This window comes from Sparus aurata, chromosome 20 (genome assembly GCF_900880675.1).
Source record: "Sparus aurata chromosome 20, fSpaAur1.1, whole genome shotgun sequence".
Classification (NCBI taxonomy): Eukaryota; Metazoa; Chordata; class Actinopteri; order Spariformes; family Sparidae; genus Sparus; species Sparus aurata.
Window position 1 is genome coordinate 6,015,135 of NC_044206.1, and position 20,912 is coordinate 6,036,046.

At 41.0% G+C, this 20,912-nt stretch overlaps 2 protein-coding genes across 14 annotated transcripts in view; both read right to left on the reverse strand.

Moving 5' to 3' along the window:
• ryr2a (ryanodine receptor 2a (cardiac)) overlaps positions 1 to 860 on the reverse strand; it is a 171,749-nt gene extending 170,889 nt beyond the window's left edge. For all 12 annotated transcript variants that reach the window (XM_030399264.1, XM_030399263.1, XM_030399265.1 and 9 more), the window contains exon 1: positions 717 to 860. In XM_030399264.1, coding sequence (XP_030255124.1) covers positions 717 to 764 — 48 coding nt within the window. In that variant the 5' untranslated portion in view covers positions 765 to 860. The remainder of the gene's footprint in view (positions 1 to 716) is intronic.
• A 4,164-nt stretch (positions 861 to 5,024) lies between these two features.
• fasn (fatty acid synthase) overlaps positions 5,025 to 20,912 on the reverse strand; it is a 52,474-nt gene continuing 36,586 nt past the window's right edge. Inside the window, exons 31-42 of one of the 2 annotated variants that reach the window (XM_030399576.1) lie at positions 20,421 to 20,543; positions 18,290 to 18,513; positions 17,784 to 17,985; positions 16,828 to 16,979; positions 14,185 to 14,276; positions 13,662 to 14,056; positions 12,775 to 12,954; positions 12,382 to 12,609; positions 11,949 to 12,160; positions 11,451 to 11,549; positions 8,855 to 9,106; positions 5,025 to 8,479 (exon numbers count right to left, since the gene is read on the reverse strand). In XM_030399576.1, the coding sequence (XP_030255436.1) occupies positions 8,342 to 8,479; positions 8,855 to 9,106; positions 11,451 to 11,549; positions 11,949 to 12,160; positions 12,382 to 12,609; positions 12,775 to 12,954; positions 13,662 to 14,056; positions 14,185 to 14,276; positions 16,828 to 16,979; positions 17,784 to 17,985; positions 18,290 to 18,513; positions 20,421 to 20,543 (2,297 nt within the window). In that variant the 3' untranslated portion in view covers positions 5,025 to 8,341. The remainder of the gene's footprint in view (positions 8,480 to 8,854; positions 9,107 to 11,450; positions 11,550 to 11,948; positions 12,161 to 12,381; positions 12,610 to 12,774; positions 12,955 to 13,661; positions 14,057 to 14,184; positions 14,277 to 16,827; positions 16,980 to 17,783; positions 17,986 to 18,289; positions 18,514 to 20,420; positions 20,544 to 20,912) is intronic. The other variant, XM_030399577.1, reaches the window with a different exon arrangement.

Genomic DNA, 20,912 nt, shown 5'->3' on the forward strand with positions numbered 1-20,912 from the left:
CATCTCAACCCTGGCAGAAAAATGCTCAGGTTATGCTTTCAATACTGTCATGTACGTCTTGAGACATGTTTGGTATAGACTTATGTGCCTGCGCTTTCTAAATAAAATACATATTTTTTTTTTTTCTTAATTCGCGTGTGATTATTCACGCGTGACTTTTGTAAAGCACCAGCTCATGTCACATCTAATACAAGCAGGTTTGACTTCATTATGTGACAAACGTACAATTACCACACACACACACACACACACAGACAGACGCAGAGCACCGTGGAATTGCTTCAGTGTAGGAGCTAATTGAAGTGAAGTGAAGCAGATGCAGCAGGCTTCATGCTGCTAGTCTGCACCGCACTGCGCCCCGCTTCAACCCAACACACAACACCAGCGACTACACACAGTCCGCATGCTGCTCAACTCCTCTTCATGAGACAATGACAGCTATACCGGCTACAACAAACACCTTTCCCCAACTCTCCCCCTCTCTATTTGTCTTTCTTTCTGGCTGTCATCATGTTTTAACACCTCTTCCATCCTTCCCGTCCTCTGTCAGCATGATGCGGACTCGCTGACCAATGACTAGTATCTAGAGGAGCTGTCAACCCTAATGCGGTAAACTCCCTGCCCACACCACACAGGGCCAGGCTGAACGACGCAGTAACACCCAAGCACAGCGTCGATACTCGCCGATGCTTCGGTTCAACGCATAAATGACTTACAGTTCGCAGGAACTGGATTTCGTCCTCGCCCTCTCCTCCTTCAGCCATGGTGAGCTTTCACACGGAGATGCTCGTGCTGTGTCTGCGTGCGGAGCGGGAGCTGGCCGTACGTGTGTGTGGGGTGGTGTGCGCGTGTTTGAGACGGCAAAAGCCAACGCACAGGCGAGCTCGCCTCTCATTGGATGGCGTGCGCTCACTGAGGGAGGAGCTGCACAGGTGTGAGCGGGTGTGTGTGTGTGTGTGTGTGTGTGTGTGTGTGTGTGCACGCGAGCAGTTTTTGGTTGGTTTGCCCCCCCACCACCACCAGTCGGCCGGTTTGGTACGGAAGCTCATTCCCGCCATCAACAGTGACAGTCATTTGCACTGTTAATTACATGATATGAAAACATTGCCATTAAGCTTTAAGAGGAATGAACTTTAACATACAAATGAAAGTATGTTAAAATTTAAGCCAGCTAACACACACTGTTTTCATCCTCAAGGCGGCTGCTGCTGCTGTAAGTAAATGCAGAAACAAAACTTTTAAGCCTGAGCTCGTCAAGACTGCTCAGTCCAGCTAACAAGCTAGGCAGGGGAGCTTGGCTTATCTCTCAGCATCAAAGTGTCAGTGTAAGCAGTATTAGCTAGCTCCTGTTGGCCAGAGTGACCATAGAGAAGAAAGTGATTTTCTGCTGCAGGGATTATTATGTTCAAATCTTGACCTCAAGCAGGATCTTTGGTGTCAACATACAAGTTCACCTGTGTTAAAATAGTCATCAGTTGGCAATATATTTCAGCCTGGTACATCCAGCTGCACCCATGAATAAACATGAAAAGAACAAATGATGAGTTAGATAATCACTGAATTATTCAACAGCTGTAGTTAGACTTGTTTTTAATGTTGCTATAAATGATCACCTTTCTTCTGTCTGACACAGCGTTTATTCCTTACGAAGAAAATAGGCTGCAAGAGAAAAAGTAGGATGAATAATGTTGGTTAAAAACTTACCTTTGCCTCATATATCAAGTGTGAGTAAAAGAAGCGTTGTTTGTTAATGTTGAAAACATATAAAGGTATAACAGAGTGAGTAAAATGAATCATCTTTGAACTATGATATATGTTAAAAATAAAACTTATAAGAAACTTATGTTAATATTCCCATTAAATAACTTACCTTTGGCATTTGAATCTACACCATGTGGGGGGGAAAAAACACATTAAAAACAAACAAGTTAAATCTTTTGTTAATTATTTAAGAAGTAAAATCAAATATGAAATGGATAAATCAGTATTTCACATGTAAACTAGTAACTGAATACATTCTATCATTAGCTTGGTCAAGTCTGCTTGGACCTGAAACTTTGGTTCAGCCACCACAAATTTGACAAAATATGCCTCGGAGGCCCATTATGTTGACACTCAGGGCGTCAACAGAGCACATGGCTATTGGCTCTGTCAGAATTTGTTGACCTGATAGGAGTCGGAGGAAAAACACTGAAAAACATAGCTTTAACCCTCTTCAGTGGCAGTCACCACAACACATACCCCGACAATAACTGTTGTTTTATTTAGTACAGACAAACACTGACTTTAGCCGTGATGAAGTGCACATCTACACCTATGTAGCCAACTGACACCCCCACTACAGAGACACACACCAGAGAGCCTCTAATAGTGGAGACACTATCCTATACAGTGACTTATTCAAAAGGGCCAAAAATGGGTAGGCCTAGTGACGGTCAAAATTAGTTGCGCCTGTAGTTGCCATGTCTGTCATACAGCCCCTATATGAGGCTGGTGATGATGGACTGGATCACAGGCACATCTCTGTCCCCTGTGCACGCCTCCAAAATTTGGAGATTTTGAGTAATTTAGATGTCTACATTGAACATCTGTCCAACTCCATCAGGTCCTATATTGGTGGTCTCATTCAAGACTCTCTGACTCTCTATGGTGACATTCCCACCCAAACTTATGTGATCAAGCTTGATATTAGAATAGGCGGAAAATCATAAACCGTGTTAATAAAGCGTGCTAATCCTGTCTATCCAACAAAACCTGCCATGATGCAAAAAGAAGTACAGTACCTTCTTGATCACGGTTTCACCGTCCCGAGCAGTTCCCCCTCGATACTTGTCCCAGAGTCCGGCCAGACCTCACGTTTCTGTAATGATTACCGTAAGGCAGGCAGTCCAAACTTTTCCACAAAGGGCCAGTGTGGCTGCAGGTTTTTGTTCAAACCAGTCAAGAGCACACAGTTTGACCAATCAACTTTCTGAAGACTGAGATCAGTTGATTAAATGAGTCAGGTCTGGTGTGCTGCTGCTTGGTTGAAAAGAAAACCTGCAGCCCCACCGGCCCTTTGTGGAATAGTTTGGACATGCCTGCCATAAGGTTAACGCCGTTACCAAGCCAGACTCCTTGACGTTACCATTCATGGATGACCTCATTGGTCGTGTGGGATCTGCCAAGTACGTGACAAAATTAGAGCTCCTGAAATGGTGCTGTCAGGTCCCACTAACTCCCTCTTTCACGCCTGATCATTTCTTACAGTACACCATCATGCTGTTCGGGCTGAGACATGCACCTGTCACCTTCCAGCGGCTGATGAGTACTGTCCTGTGTGGTGTAGGTGACTGTGAAGTCTATTTAGATGATATTGTGGCATACTCATCTACTTGGGCCAAACGTGATAATCCTTCGCGCTATTTTTGACCGCTTCTGTGCCGCCTCCCTTACCCTACACCTGGCGAAATGTGAGTTCAGAAAGGCTGTCGTCACAAACCTGTAAGGTCATACCTGCGAGGTCAGGTTTGCCCCAGTGAGGGTAAAAGTGCATTGTTGATTTTCCTGCTCACCAAATGCGTCATGAGCTCCGTGGCTTCCTGGGCACTGCAGGGCCTTCTGTAAAGATTTGTCTGATGTGGTAGCTCCGCTCACGAGCTTGGCAAGACCCAAAAATCAGTTCAAGTGGTCAGAGAAATGTCAAGCGGCGTTCGAGGCCTCCAGAGCGCTCCTGTGCTGGCTGCATCCAATTTGTTATTTTTCGACGAAGTTCAAGAAACATCAGCTACACTATACCAATGAGAGGGAGGCCTTAGCCCTTCTCTCGGCGTTACAGCACCTCGAGGTGTTCCTCGGGCCCAGCTCGGTGCCAACAGTAATGTTCTCTGACCCCGACCCGTTAGTCCTTATAAGTACAGGACTTCAACGAGATCCATTATAAAAAAGGGTTAGACAACGTCATGGCTGATGCTCTGTCACGTGTTCACTGAATCCTGTGTGATTGTGTTTATATTTGATGTTGATCTGTCCCTCCTCCTCCTAGTGTGTGTGTGTGTGTGATTGGACCTGCTGATTGGCTTGATCCACCTGATTGCTGACCCAGGATTGGTCAGAGGGAGGAGAGGAGCCCTTTTTAAAGCACTGACTGACTGCAGGCTTCCTCTCCATCTATTCTTTCGCTTTCCAACTTGGACCAGTGTCGAATAACGTTCGTGTTTGGTGACATAGACTAGTGAATAAACAACAATCTGATAATTTCAAAAAAAAAATGTGTTAATAGAAAACTGTTTAATAGCCCAGGAGGAGGGAGAAGCCTTTGTCTTTAACCCTTTTTCTCCTTCTTTTCCCCATTTAGGAGTTAGGTAAGATTTTGTCTTATGTATGTTCTGATTTGTGCAAGTAAGGGAAATAGCTTGTTTGTTGTGTTGGCTTTGTCTCCCTCTGAAGCTAAATAAAAGGCTACTCTAAATATAATTCCCTGTGACACTGGCTTTCTCGGGAGTGGGAAGAATGGGGAGGAGCACATCATGGCATGTCTCTGGTTCCCCTAGACCAGGGGAGTAACATGTGCGAGGCTCATGTGAAGCTGAAAGGCAGTTTTTTACTCTCCTCATGATGATGATGCTGATGCCGTGTTCAGCCTTGCTTGCTTCAGATGATGCTTATCATTGATATGACATATTCAGGTAAGCGCAAATTTGATATGCTTTATGCTTTACGCTTTACTCAGGCTAGTGAACTGGTCTGTATGTGTGGATATGTATAAGTTTGAGAAGCAAGAAAAAGTACAACTTTAATTATATTAAAGTTAAAAAATAATGTCTGCTCTGTTTCCACGTTTCCAGCAAAAAAAAATAGTTATAAGGCGTCCTTTTTTCTCCACAATATGCTTTATACCCATCAACCTGTAGCTATAATGTGTGTGTGTGTGTGTGTGTGTGTGTGTGTGTGTGTGTGTGTGTGAAATAAAATCAAGAAATATCATACACAAATCTTATTTCCATATTTACTATTCTTCTAAAGAAAAGACAAAATAGTCAAAGTGATTAGCTAGTGGATTTTATTAGTTGTAGCAACACATACTAGAAATATTACAATATACGAGAGGAGCACACAGTACTGTCACTTCATTCTCCTTTTCACTGCAATCAATCACCACACTTTCTTCCAGCCACCTGTCCCTTCATAGACCAGATCAGAGGTCTCAGAGATCGGGCTAGCTGTTGTATGGTTGGACTGGACCTTGCTGGGGGTCATGAAACCAAGGAAGGTTCATGGGAGTCAGACAGGTTTGGGAGGATACTGCCCTTCATCAAAGGTCAGTGCATCACTATGGTTCTATCAAAAATACAGTGACACTTTTGCCTCAGAACAAGAACTAATACAGAAGTCTTTCATTTCTTGTGAAACAGAGCAACATATAAACTCAACAATGTGTTGGCATTAATTCATTAGCCTGGTATGATCACAGTTCCTTGTTGCTCTAACAAGTTATCTGTCTGGCAAATGCAACATCTTCATTTTCTATACATTTTATTTGACAGGAGGATAAAGATAAAAGACTGTTAGTATTAATTATAATGTAATAACTGTTGATGGTGGATGACCGTCCATTGCCACTGGATACTTGCCAGCAGGCAATTAACATCTGGAAGTGCTTAACATTGATAAGGGCAAGGTAACATGTGTCACAATTATATTTCCTAAGAATAAGGACATAGGGGGTATTTCTTAAGTACATCTGATCATTCAGAAGTATAAATAACCCTGTGTGAATAAACTACGAATTTAAAAATTGTCTTTTCAGCATATCATGTCAAAACTATTTGTAGAACTATAGATCAGTAACAGGATCAGGTCACCCAGTGTGAATGCTGTAGTATTACTCTTAATTATTAGGTGGTTTTAGGTGGCTTTCCATTACAAGAGTTTTGGTTTGGTTTGGTATGACAAGAGTAACAGTCTTAGCAGTTGCTACTTTGCTTCATGGCAAAAACAACAAAAAAATAAAACAACAAAAAACAATAAAATGTGCTTTTCTGCTGACACATAGGTAAACAAATGTCTTTTAGACGAGATAAAAAAGACAATAAAAACAAATACTACCTCCTAATGGTCATATTACCAGTCATAATTGGTCAAACTTTGCTTCAGTGAAAGGTCAGAAGGAATTTTAACATGGCAGTATAATAGGTTTGTGTGCACACAGTAAATAAGAAGCCATACATGACCAAAGCTTCACTACAGTTTCATGTAGAGTGAAAGCATTTAAAGAGTTCATATTACGCTAATTTCCAGGTTCATACTTTTATTTAGGGATCCTATTAGTATTGGCTTACTTTTTAACTTTAAAAAAAAAAGACATTATTTTTCTCATATGGTGAATTGCTTCAGCACCCCTTTGAACACTGTGTCTTGAACGCTCTCTTTTAGCTACAGAGTAAGACATCTCACCTCTGTACAATCTTTGATGAGAGTTGCACATGCACATTAATGTTAGTTGTAGCTGATCAGAGGCAGAGTAGGGTGGGTCATGCCAAGGAAGTTAGTGTGATCCAAAATAAAGCAGCTACAGCAAGCAGTAAGCATGGCTCTGGTACAGCCATATATATTTATATATATGTGTATATATATGTATATATATATACACATATATATACACAGATATATGTGCCAAATTATGCCAAAAAGCATAATATGACCTCTATAAAGTTCACTTTCAAACATGTAAACATGCATTATAGAGTACAATTATGAAACGGCCTTTGGCAGCCAGACAGGGCTGTATTAAAAACATACAAGGCAGCTGATTTGGTATAGATTGGTGTAGGGATGATCATTACCATCACCCTGGTTCCCTTGTCTATGAGATTTTTGAATTTGATTTTGGATTATTGTCACAAATAAGCACTAGCTTATGATAGTTACACTTTTTGTTCAGCACTATATTCTTCACAGATGAGCACCACTTTAATGATTTTTGAAGCTTAAAATAAATCTACAAGTGTTAAGTTCGAGTTAGAATAGTCTGTCACTTAAGTCTGCCTGTAACGCAGGATAGTGAGTTGATAAGTGTCCATGTTCATTATGATGATGTTTAATGTCCCTGACAACATGTATAATCTCATTTAGCCACTTTAGCCACTGGTATTTTTAAGACACACAAGCACTTTATCAATTGTGGGACATTTAATGATGTATTTTATGTGGTAGAACAAAACGTGAATATATCTTAAGACTGTGGTCACCACAGACTGTTTTTTTATGGAGTTCGATTAGATCCCTAAAATATACAAACTGACTTTGAGATGAGGGAACAGGGAGTGCAAAAATGCTAACTGATTTCCAGTTTTTAGGACTCATTATTACACCACTCTATGACTTTGCGCAACGTAGACCAGTCTTTCGTGCTATGCTAGGCTTGATTACTTAACAGTTGTTTTGATATGAGAAGTACATACACGTATATAGTATATGTCTATAAACATTTTAGGTGGTTAAAATACATCTTGCTGTCGGTGCCGTTTAGCAGTACAATGCTCTGCTTCCCTGCCGCTTCTATGCACTGCTTCTCCACACAGGGGGAGCAGTCATCTACTGCAGGTAATACACTGACAGGGGTTAAGTACCGCATACCACCACACATCATAAGACCCGAAACTATCACTTTAAGTAGCTGGACTAGCTACATTGCACAGAATGTGCAGACAAATCATTAATTTTGCTTGGTCGTTTTATGAATACTGACAGAGTATGCACACACAGGATATTCTGCTGATGAATTATTTTATGTTAAGTAATTCATAATTCAAAGGTTTTTTTCATGTCCTTGGTGCTATGGTGAAAATAATTAATAAAACCCTTATTAAAGACAAACACCGATGTTAAATTTAATAAAATCTTAATTAATATTCAATAATTGGTTACTGTATAGCTGAATTTTTGATTAGAGAAATTCCTGAAACTTGGCATCCGTACTACAATCCAAAAAAGGCTAAATGAAACATGACAACAGGATGAGACGTAACATTAAGCAAATTACACATACTATAAAAACTGACAGCCCATTTTATTCGCCAAACTGGAATGTAACAGCCAAGGGTTCCAACAGGTTTTGAGAAAGTGACATTGAACTGTCAAAAGTGGAACTGACAAATGAGCTTTGAGAAGGTGCAATGAGGAATAAGGAGCATTTGCAATACTAGGGCAAAATGGCACAGACAGTAAACATGCTGTGTCAAAAGACTTACTGTATTATTCTCACTGAATAAAACAAAGTTAAACCCACACATCCTAACTTAGTTAGAGGAAGAGACCCATTCTGGGGATGTTTTAGACTTAGTGGGAGGATGGAACCTGTCTAGCCCTCCTTTGCCGTGATACGTGGCTCAGCCAGTGAGCTGTGGATGATGCTGCTGATGGACTCCACTCCCTCTCCTTCCAGGAAGGTGCGGTGGTCCCCCTCAATGACTTGGACTGACACCTTGCCATCACATACCTGAAAAAAGACAGAACTGTCAGACAGAACTTTTTGAACTTATTCTGAACTTAAGAGAGATTAAAATATGTGTTTTCACACATTGACATTCCAGTATGTTCAGTTAATTATGGGATGTAATAAAAATAATAATAATTTGTAGATATCAGAGACCAACTCTTTTGACAGACACTATGGACAGAGTTCATCATCCTGGGTCTCAGCAAAAAGAAGCTCTTTCTGAGTCTCTCTGTGCTTGACTTGTGGCTATAGAGGTATTTGCATACATATACACACACACACACACACACACACACACAAAAACATATACATAGACATACAAAAAAACATCTTGAACCTTGCACAAATGTGTGTAAGTATAGTTAGGTATGGTACCTCGTTGAGTTTGTAGTCAGCTCCTAGGTTTTGTTCATAATCACTGCTGGTTTTGGCACGCAGTAGCGTGACATTGCCATGGTATTTTGTTGCAGGCACATAGCTGTCAGCAGCCTTCAGCTTGTAGTAGAAGGTGGTGGCTGCGAAGTGCAGTAAGTCTCGGCTGATGTTCTTGTGGCTAGAAGTGATCAGGTCCACCGCAATGTTGACGCGGGCTGCCAGGTCCGACAAGGGGAGAAGAGTCTCCAGAAGCTGCAAAATAAAGAGGAAAATAAGAGATTTGGGAGGAGAACCCCAATGGAATTTATGCGTTGAAGCAAAAAATAGTGATCAGCTGGACTACTGAGCAGAATAAAAAAGGGTTAAATCACATAGGAGGGTTACACATGATGTCACATACCACGTAATGTCTAGCACGGCCTGTCTCCATCAAATTCACTGATGAATGACCCTTCCTTATCCTAATTTTTGTTTTATTTTGTCATTCTATTTTTGTGCCATGCCTTAGCAAAGGGGAGATCTGACCAAAATAATTACATTCTAAAATTAAAGTAGTCCTTTGATGTAATGAACATTACATACTGCTCTTTCCTCCTACGACCAAAAATAAATTATTGCAGCGGGAGATGTAAATCATGCCAGATCAGGTATGCCGCACAAGTCCATTCAAGCGTTTCATTATTTCAGTGTTAATTTGAAAATAACAGAATTCTTTTGAATTCTACCTGAATATACTGAATGACCAGGTTTTTACCATCAATGGATTTTGTCTTTCCCAATGGCATGGGCATATTGTGACAAGTGTGTAACTTATTTTTTGGCTGGGCAGTGTAGCTAGTTACTGAAACAATGCTTGTTAATGTTAACCATGCTAAAACAACAGCGCCTGATGTATTAAATTATAGCGTTTGACTTAATATTAATAACAAGAAAAAAAAAAATAGTAATACATCAGTGTACAACCCCCCCCCTTTTTTTTTTCTCTTCTTTTGTCTTTGTTTTGTTTTGTAACTACTGAGTGTGTCTGTATGTATGTTGAGTGTGAGTGGTGTCTGGGTGTGTGTATGCGTGTATGCCTCTGGGTGTGCTGTGAAGTGTGTGTGTGCATTGGTGAGAGGTATGGTTGAATATGTACACTGCAGTGCCATGCAGCAGACTTGTCATTCCTTTTGCCTTGTTTTATTATGATGCTGAAAATCAATAAAAAAAAAAATATATATAAACAACAGCGCCTGGTAGCAATGGTATAACGTCTGACTATTAAGCACAGCCCATTCTCGGTTTGAGAAAAAATACTAACTGTGGGACATTTCATGCAGTATGCTCAGCAGCATTTGGTTAACCTGCCTCCATCATGTTTACAAAGCTGCTGTGGAACGTGTTCAGTGATGTAAGGTCAAGGGGCTATAGAGTCTGATTAATCTGCGTTATTTTTTTAGCGTGTTATTTTTTCTATAATAAATAAGAGGTGGGGCCGGGCCATTGCCGGCGCGGATTGGTATTACTCAGCACGGCCAAAAGTGCTAGTGGTAAAACAGCATTAGACTGCCAGGGGACTCCCCATGATGCACTGAGCACCTCCATAATAATAATGATAATAATAATAATAATAATAATAATAATAATAATAATAATATTATTATAAGGGCCAGAGCACTGACCAGTGTGAGGCCCTACTGAATCTGTTAGGATGCTTTTTCTTATTATTATTTCGATGCTTCGCCATAAAACATGAAGTCCTTATAACTTCAACTTACAATTTCCCATCTACCCCAAATTGCTCACGCATGTAGAGGGTGTCACTCTGAATACCTCTATGCATCACTACTGTGTCATATCAATAGCCCCACCCACTGGACACAGGAAGTCAGCCTCATATAAATCAATCACACTTCTTACATGCACACACACGCACAAAATACATTACAACATGACATGCAAGTAAGAGGTGAGAGCACCCTCCAACAGCACCACAGCCCACCGTGCGTGGAGCGAGGGCCCGTTCATCGCTGCTTGTAGCTTTAATTATTATTATTATTATTATAGTTATTATGGATTAGATTTTGTCTATTATCGTTGTCAGCTGTTAGATTATTCATATCCATAATTCAATTATAATAGCTGTCATTATTGTTGTGGCTTCTACACATCAATATCTCCATCTAAAATTACCAGTATGGTAAATAAATGTAAGCAAATAATTAAAACAAGTATGTAGACTCCTTTGAAAGTGTGTTTTACAATTTATGTTTATCATTTAAAAACACATTCATAATTACAATCCTTATTATCACCAAGAGTGAATTTTTATTTCTTTTTAACCAACCAGTTTCTGTCCTTCCTTGCTCAGAGTAATAATTTTCTGTACATTTTTCCAGTCACTCCTAAGATTGGACTCCTTGCTAGAAATTGTTAGGTTAAGTCATAACTTTAGATAAAATCTCCACAAAATTCTCAGCCATACAGTTTAAGGTGTCTGTATACTATATATAAAACACATATTATTAACTGGATCTTCTACATGCTGTCTCTTACAATTTTCATACATCCTTGCTTAAATTGTGGTGAGCATCTGTGTGTGTGAGACTTGTTGTACCTTGTTGTACTCGATGCCAGTGAACTGCTGGATGAAGGCACACAGGGCTTCAGTTTCAGCCTCAGACTCTTTACCTGGTGTCAGCTTGGCCCTGTAGGTCTGGAAACCAAAGAGTTAAGATTACAAAACTATAGTTAATTTACATCTCAATTTGTTTCCATACTACATCATCCTGTGCACATACTGTCTCCAGTTTACTGAAACATCCAATCATATTGTATGCACTTTGCCTTGTGTGAGGGTGCTGTCTATGAACCAGTTTAAAACTACTTAATGATATCAAATGTGCAAAATACAAAAATGAAGAGTTAATGTGTTTTTCCTTTTTTCGTGAAATGCACCTCTTAATACTCTCGAAACCCTGCAGATGCTACTAAACTAGATCGTATTATTGATTCACAATTCATTATTTATGGCTATTGTGTAGTGTAGTGTGTGTGTATGTGTGTGTATGTGTGTGCATGATGAGAAAATACACTTTTAGCTCTTTTCTCTAACCTGTGTGTATGCTGCCACATAGGAGTGTGATCCATCAAACAGAAAGAGATACTCCACTGGCCGATTCTGGGTTTGAAGCTGCAAGCACATTTCAAATGCAACACAGGCACCGAAGGAGTAGCCAGCTATTCGATAAGGCCCGTCTGGCTGAACCTGTTTGATACAGTTCACATAGTAGGCTGCAAGGGACTGGATGCTGTCCAGAGGGGCAGCTGGTGGAGAGGGGATACATTTAGATGAGCTTGGTTGGACAATGTATTATATACATACATTATGTAATATACACATATTAGAATAACACAATATATTCAGAATGTATCACAATTTCTATTCTGATGGTAAAGGGTCTAGCTCCTTATGAACCTATTTTTATGGTTATTTTGTTTTTTTCTTGTACGAGCCTAAATAAGTGTGTTTGTTGAGCACAGAATACCTTTTGTGCACTGCAAGCCGTAGCAAGGCACGCTAAGCTTGAAAGCGAGCGTCTTAAAGGCGGCAGTGCAGCCCTCAATGGGATGGACCAGGAACAATGGCCTCTCTTGGCTCTGAACCTTGTTCAGTGGCATCACCGTGGGATCACTGGGGTTGACTAACAGCTGGGTCAGATCAGACTCCAACAAAGAGTGAATGCCATCCCTCTTACTTGTAGCTTGGTGAGATTCTGTAATATATGAATGAGCAAAAACAAAAATCTCAAAAAGCCACATCCGACATAGAACTGGATTAAAGACTAAAATCTCACAATACAGACATTATTTCCTTTTAATTTGTGTTTTTTCTTCTGGCTGATTTAAGAGCAGCTCTTAATAATAACAATTTGATCCACCTGGCTTGCTAGTTGCCAGCTCTTGCAGCTTGTTGATGGTGAGCTGGCGGATCTCTCTCATAGCCATGACGATGTCATAGTCACGCTCCAGAGTCTGGCGGACCTCCACACCCATCAAGGAGTCCAGGCCCAGGTCAGCCAATGAGGCATCAGCATTCAGGCTGTTCACATCTCGTACACCTTAGGGTGAAGAACGCAGTAAAGATCAGTCGAAGGAACAAAAGATAAATCAGACAGGAAAAATGTCTCACTTTTTGGTATGACGAACAGTAAAAAATCAATGGTTGATCTCATACCATAATTTAGAAGCAATGGCAGTATTTTTGCCCTTTTCAAGATGTTTTTCTCTTTGGAAATAAAGACCATAGTAGGCAGCCTCATAGTTTGATCTGAATATTCCTATTAATTTCAGAGAATGTTTCCTGAAAACAACAATGTAATTTGGTACTTACTATGGAAAATAGAGACTGTTAAATGAGTACACTTTCCAGTAATAATTTCTGATCAATTTCGAGTGTAACCAAAGATTTTTGGTCAGTATACAGCAGGTTAACTGCAGTATAAAAATTTAACATGTATGATTCCTATGCAAATATTAATATTAATATAGACCTCTGAATATCTTTTTAAGCCACTGGTTTCTATAAATTCCAGTACACTGTTCAGATCTACAAAGAAATAATCATAGCAGCCCTCCTTGTCCATAAGAACACATTCTTGTTGTTTAACGATGCTTTGCAGACTTTTCAGATCAGCCCAAGACTGCAAAAGCAAATCAGGGGCTAGTCAAGCTGACAACAGATGACAGGTATGACTTCACCTTGTTTGAAGATCAGATGCTTAAAATCTTTGTTGGTAAGACGGGTTTTGTACAGCTTTGCTCTTACCCAGAATGTGAGCGACAGCATCCACCAAGTTTCTCTGGCTTCCTGCCTCGCTCTTCACCGCCGTCCTCTCTGCCAGTACAAAGCTTGACATCACTGGCTGCTGCTGGCAAAGGAAGCGGTCGAGCACATCCAGGCAGGATGTGATGCGCTGTGGTAGGGTGCCACCAATCACTGTTTCATTGTCTCCCATATTCTCCAGGACCACACCTACATCGCCAATGGCACCCCACTGAATTGCCAGTCCAGGTAAGCCATCGTGGCGACGCTTTTCACACACACGCTCCATGGCTGAGTTGGCATAACCGTAGTTACTTTGGCCGGCGTTTCCACGGCCACAGCTGACGGAGGAGAAGGCCACAAAGTAGCTGAGGTCCGGGCACATCTTTCTTGTCACTCTAAAGAGGAAATGGAAGTGAGTGCATCAACATACAGAGAGAAAAATTAAAAGTCCTTATTCAGAGTTTCCTGTTTTAAAGAGAAGGATGTGTGTGTGTGTGTGTGTGTGTGTGTGTGTGTGTCTTACTTGTCCAGGTTTATGGTTCCATCATATTTAGGTTTGTTAACATCAAGGAAGAGCTGAGGAGTCAGATTCTCCAGCATTCCATCTTTCAGCACCTGATATTGACATACCAAAAAGAGACACGTGTTACACAAAAAGCACAGCAACTTAACTTTTAAATAATTAATATTAATGTTTAATACTAAGTAAACATAGTATACTAACACTAACACGACAGTAATGTTAATTAATGTTCTGCATTCTTCTATACATCTAAAAGGTCACACACACAATTTGGGTTCATGCAGTAAATATGCTTGGAGCAAAGCTGCTGTCCCGATGCCTAGATCCTGAGCTAAATCAGATCGGTTTGAAAAATATTCATTCGAGGCTAAAAGTGTAACTATTTTATCTAGAGAGTTTCATCTGCCTATCAACCTATGAACTACAACTTTTAGTTTTTCTGCACGCGCCACAATACTTGCTGCTGTGACATTGATGTATGCATAGAAACGTTTAAAATGACTAAAAGCAGCCTCTCTAATTATTAAAGCAGAATGCGGTGCATTTTAATATGACTGACTTTATACCAGGTTTTTGTTGGCAGTAGCGCAGTCGCTTTCTGCTGCTTCAAGATAGCAAAGCTGTGTGAGACAGTGCTTCAGGACTGTGGTGCTTTAAGTAAACCTGCCAAGGAACACAAACCTGTCTCTCAGTGAAGATGAGTGTGAGAAGGGAGGTCCAGCTGCTTTTTGTTTATGCACCACTCACACAGTAAATCACAGTAAAGAACTATGGGGTATATACTAACATTTTCACAGTAACTGATGTTTAGCAGTTATTCTAGTAGTTTTATCACCACGTTCAACATCTTAGTTGATGCTGAATGTCTGTACAAAATTCTTTGAAATATCTCGGCATTTATTATAATGGATTGCCAGCCACCTGACTGACATACTCCTTTTCCATTGGTCAAAAATCCCACTTGAACCTGCCGAGATTGGTTTTTGTGTCCAACAGTATGTGTACACCAGGAATTTGCACCAGGGTCAATTGACTCTGCAGGCACAGGTTTTTATCAACTCGGCTCTCCCGCTAAATTCCGTTCAAATTATGATAGTGAATTAGTCATTTTGTGGGGGTTGTGACGCTCAAAAGAATTTATCCACTGTTTTACAGATGCTTCTTTCACAAGGGGTGAATTGTTGTCTTCTCTTCTGTTACAACTGTTTTCGACGCATTTGTGACGTGAAACATAAAACGTAACTCTTCAGATAAAAATCACAGACTTGCCTGTGGGCAGCGGTAATGGGATCAAAATGCAATTTTTGGATGTAAACAAAAAAAAAAAAAAAAACAGTGTAGACCCACTAATTGTGGTGGAAAAGCAGCAATAGATTGACATTGCTATCCACAACCTGGTGCTAATGACCCAACCTAACCTAGGACTAATTATTTGTGATATTTTAACTAGAAAAAAATTAATGGTGTGTATTTTAATCATGTGTCGATTTGAAGAGGTCGGAGTGTTATCACAGCTCAGGTACTGCTGAAAACAGACATTTGCTGTGTCTCAATTCAGGGTCTGCATCCTTCAGAGGCCGCATTTGAAGGCCAATTAAATCACAACGCCGCGCGAAGGCTGTCCCAATTCGAAGGCTCCTCCAAATGCGCCCCACAAATGCGTCCTTCCTTTACCTCTTTTTCGAGGATGCACCGCTACTATCCTTCGTGGCCTCACATATCCCAAGATTCTTTGCGTGCCAGAAAAAGAAGAAAGAAAGAGAGAAAATGGCGACATCGCGTGACGTAGATCATCGGCAGAAATCGTGACGCAAGGATAAAACATCTGGTGACACAACCAGGAAATGCTCCAAAGGCTAGACCATCCCATTTAACAACGGTTGACGCGGTAAAAAAGGTCTCTCCATAGGACTTGCCTTCAAAGACCGGGTCAAAGGCCGAGTCCTTCGAAGGATGCAGACCCTGAATTAAGACACAGCAATTACGTGTGAGCTAACAGTTTGAGTCAGGCATTGAGAATGAAACCAACAAAGCCAACCAATCAGAGGGAGGCAGAGTAGGGCAGGTCTTATGAGAAGGAGTATGTCTTCTTCAGCAGTTTGACTGCGCCCTCTGCTGTTCAAAAAGAACCATACAATGATAAGGAGGGAGAAAATTGTATTCTTACCGATTTCTCGCTTTACGAGCAAAATAGCCACATGATAGGTTGGTAGTCATTGTCACAGTCCCAAGACGGCATCACAAAATTTCTTCGTCACATCCCTATTGGCAACACTTTTTCAAGTGCTGACAAACTGCTGTTTAATTCATCTTTTTTAACTTTTAAGTTTATCTGAGCTGTCCTTGTTTGAGATTAACTGATCAGTGTCCTCCTGCAGCATGAAACACAGTACATTAACTTAATTTAGTTACTACCTAACCTTGAGATTTTATAGTATCATCTAATTGTCTCACCATTCCAACATATGGGCTGAACGCTCATTACCTGTTCATGGATTTTTCAGTGCTGAAGATATCAATACAACTTTAACATTATGTTCAGAGCTAGTATTTTCTATATTTCCAACAAAAAAAGAATAAGAGTACAATTTCCGATTCTGATTTAACAATGAGTCTGAGCAGAAAGGTGGCTTGGTGTGTTACCATGGCTAGGTGGAAGACACCGCCCACCGGGCCCAGTGCGCAGGCCTCAGCGATGAGTCGCTCTGCTCCCTCCGGTGTGCTGACATCATTAGTCGACACTAGCACTTCCACATCTTGACTCTGCCATTCATGCACCCGCTTTGCCTGGTAACCTACAACAGTTACAGATAAAAAATGTGGAAAAAAAAACAAATATTTACAGCAACGCCAAGTACTTACATGGTACCCATTTGTATCAGTAAAGACTGAATGCTATACTTCTTTGTTACTTTTTATATTCTTTGCCGTGTTACATTGCTGTCAGACAGCCACTTAAAGTCTGTGGTGCAAAACAGTGCAGGTGCGTATAGCTGCACTTGTGCGAAGGAATATTGATGTTGTGCGGTTGGGAATGTAGTGCCAAAGGAAAAGGCTGTCTGATGGCAGCAAACTACTTACTACACTTACAGCAGTACAATGCTCTGCTTCCCTGCTGGTGCTACACACTGCTTCTCTACACGGGGAGAGCTGACGATCATCGATTGCAGGTAAAACATTGACTAAGGATAACTAAATTGCTCCTGATGAGCAGTTGGCACCTTGCATGGCAGTCTCTGCCATCAGTGTATGAATGTGTGTGTGAATGGGTAAATGTGGCAAGTGTTGTTAAGCAGCTTTGAGTGGTCAGTAGACTGGAAAAGCGCAATAGAAATATGATTCCATTTACCATAAGTCCCTTATACAACCCCACATCAAAAGACCCCTCACTCACACTTTAAGACCTGTCATCTGTTTCACCAGCTAATCAGTGACTTGTGAAGAGTTCAACTGACAGAATGTTTTTAGTGCCAAACAACAACCTCTACCCTTTATATGGTGTGGCAGAACAACAAACACTTAACAACAATTAATTGCTCTAGATGAATCATTATGTAACTGAGCAGCATCTTCAGAAGCTTTGTGTCATTGTGCCTTACCGTTCCTGATCCCTGATCTGGAAGTTAGCACTAGTTTGTGCGCTCCTCTCTCTGTCAACCACTGAGCAAGCTCCAGACCAAAGCCCCCCAGTCCACCAGTGATGATGTAGGAGTGGGAGGAACGGCAGAAGGTGCGACAGATAGCTGGAATAGAAAAAGGGGAAGCACTTTCGACTGATGCATCCTTCTCCTCCAAACGGACCTGTGTGAAGAAAGGAATTGTTAAGAGAATACACATTGGTGTAGTGTAGTGTGATATGGTGTGGTATTTTCCAGTTACAGTCAGATAACAGGTATGTGAACTGAATCACTATGGTGCAAAGGATCTTTCAGAATTACTACGTTTTCACTATGTTGTCAGACATTTTTTGAGCAGCAACCAACAGGCACTTGAGTTATCGACTGGTTCTGTATTCTTTTTCCGATATATCATGACAGGTTGGTCCATTAAGAACAATCTATAGTCCTCTCATACTTGAAGGCTGAAGAAAAGAGGAGAAACTGACCTGCAGGAGAACCTTGCCAATATGCTTGCCCTGAGCCATGTATCGGAATGCTTCCTCCACTTGGTCCCTCTCAAACACTGTGGTCTTAAGAGGCTGAACAACACCGCTCGCAATGCCCTCCTTCAGCAGCTGGTACACTTCCTCCCACTCCTGATTGCCCTCTTCAAAGAGAGCATCCAGCAGGATGCCATGGAAAGCAACATTCTTCAGGAACAGAGCCATGCCTAGAGACAACACAACAACATGATAATACCTAGTCTAGCACTGACCATGGTGAAGGTGAACCACTCCTTGGACAGCCTGCAGTTATTTGCTAAATAGAATGTGTCATCAGTGTTTCCCACACATTTATTTTTGGTAGTCTGCCACAATATCAACATTGGCCGCCACATATAGACTTTTCTATTTTTTGAGCTCCATGTCCCGTTCTCACTCAATCAAGACAGCACACCCGTCAGTAAATAGCATGATGTTATATACTCTCATACATTGGATGGCGGTGTGGTTTTTAATCTGCTGGTAAAACCAATGAAGCCAAGTCGTGTAATTACATTGTCATATGATGCAATGGGAACTTTTTCCAAAAAGCTAACTTTGTGAAAGAGGCATCTGTAAAATGGTAATAAAAGCCTCACAACCCCCTGCAAAATGACTTGTTTTACTGTCAGAATTTGAGCAAGTCTAGAAGAGCCGCCCGATTAAATTATTTCATCCTCATCCTAGTTAGCTTGAAGCTAAACCGTAAGTTAGTCGACTCAGTTGGCAGAAGTCTAGAGTGTGCATGCTCTGTAGCTCCCAGCTGGACAGCCACCACCACAATTAAAGTCAGATTCTGTGGGAAACACTGGTCATGGTATGAAAGTAACTGTTACAGATTACGCTGAGCACAATGAATGTGACACAAGTGCTCTTGCAGACACACTGTTTGGTATGTGTGTTTGTGCTGGTCTTTTGTTGAATTGATTCTTTATATTTATAAGTAACCCTTTTTACAGCCTGAAAGAAATTATTCAAGACTAAATGTCTAAACAGCAAAATGCTGACTGCAGCCTCTCTTCCCCTTATTAATTAGGTGCAAATGCCATTTCAGTCTGAACAAAAAACGTATTATTCGCCAGAGAACAAATGAAGCTACCCAAAGCTACAATCGCTTGCTGTGCCTACAAAGCTTCAACAGAATGCTGTTCCATCATCCCTTTATCTTACCCCTTGACTACACTAGTCACCTTACAGCCACATTTTCAATGTTTAATTCTCAGTTTCAATCATCAGCTGTCTAGACCGGCAGTGTGACAACTCCTGTTTCACTAACCTATAAATTAATCCATCCACTCTCGACTGTATGCTCTTTATGTACAGCTCTTTAATAGATGGTATCAGTGCCTTTGCCATCCAGGAACTGCCTATACACTGTGGCCACATGAGGCTGGTCATTGTCCTGCACAAGGAGGAGCCAGGGCCCACTGCACCAGCATTAGGTAATGGGACGGAATCCTCAGAGCAATTGTCGGACCTAACAGCAGTAGCAGTCAGGGTACAGTTGCACAAAAGAGCATATAGCTGTCCTGCTGCTCAGTTGATGCCCTTTCAAGGACCTTGTCCAGCTCTCCCCATGTCTCCTGGTATCTTCTCCATGCTTGTGAGACTTTGCTGGGAGACACAGCAAACCTTGTTGCAACTGCACGTATGGATGTGCCATCCTAGAGGAGCTGGATTATCTGTGCAATCTGACTGGGCTGCAGGCATGCTACCAGTCGTTAGGACACTAGCAGAACTCAAAACTAGAGAAGAATCAGTCAGGAAGGATAATGACAGAGCAATTTTCTGTGGTCATCACATGTAAAAATATTCCCTTTGTGAGGGTTGTCTTGCTTCTGCCTCTCCATTGCACCTGTTCCCACTTTCATTTGCACCAAAGCAGGTGAAATGGATTTACACATCACCTGTGCTTCCTAAATGGACAGATTGATACCCGTGAAGTTTAACTGACTTGGTGTTTTACTGTGAAAAGTGTTCCAAAAATGTGTTTTAATGGGGTGTATTTGGAAGGCTATATCTGAAATTAAAAGAGATGATGACACTTCCACTGTTCTATAAGCATGACTGTGTGAGTCCAAAGCTGCCTACTGACCCAGTGGGGAGTTGTTGGACAGGTCGTATTTGCCGATCTCCAGGAATCGCCCGTGTCTGGCTAGGCAGCGGATACTAGCCTGCAGCTTCTCCTCAGCCAGAGAGTTCAGCACCACATTCACACCTAAAAGACAGATACATAAATTACTACATATGCACTGGTCTGTATTTTGAGTGTAATAAAAACAGCACTGCAAAGTTGTCTTGTGTGCAAAGGTCTCAATCCACACACTATGGAAAAGTTGATCTCGAGACACTACGACTAAACCAGCCATTTCATCATTAAATGTTATTTATTGTTGCAGCAGCTGGAAATTCACTACGTGGTATTGTGATTTCACTTGTTTCCAAAATGTGTTTTTTAAGGGAGACCTCTATTATTTTATTTTTAGGCCAAGTCAATATTTTCTTTGAAACTAAGTGCAGTCCGTTCTACGTATATATTGTATATGGTATATGTCTTTAAAAAGGGGGCTATTATTCTAGCCTATAG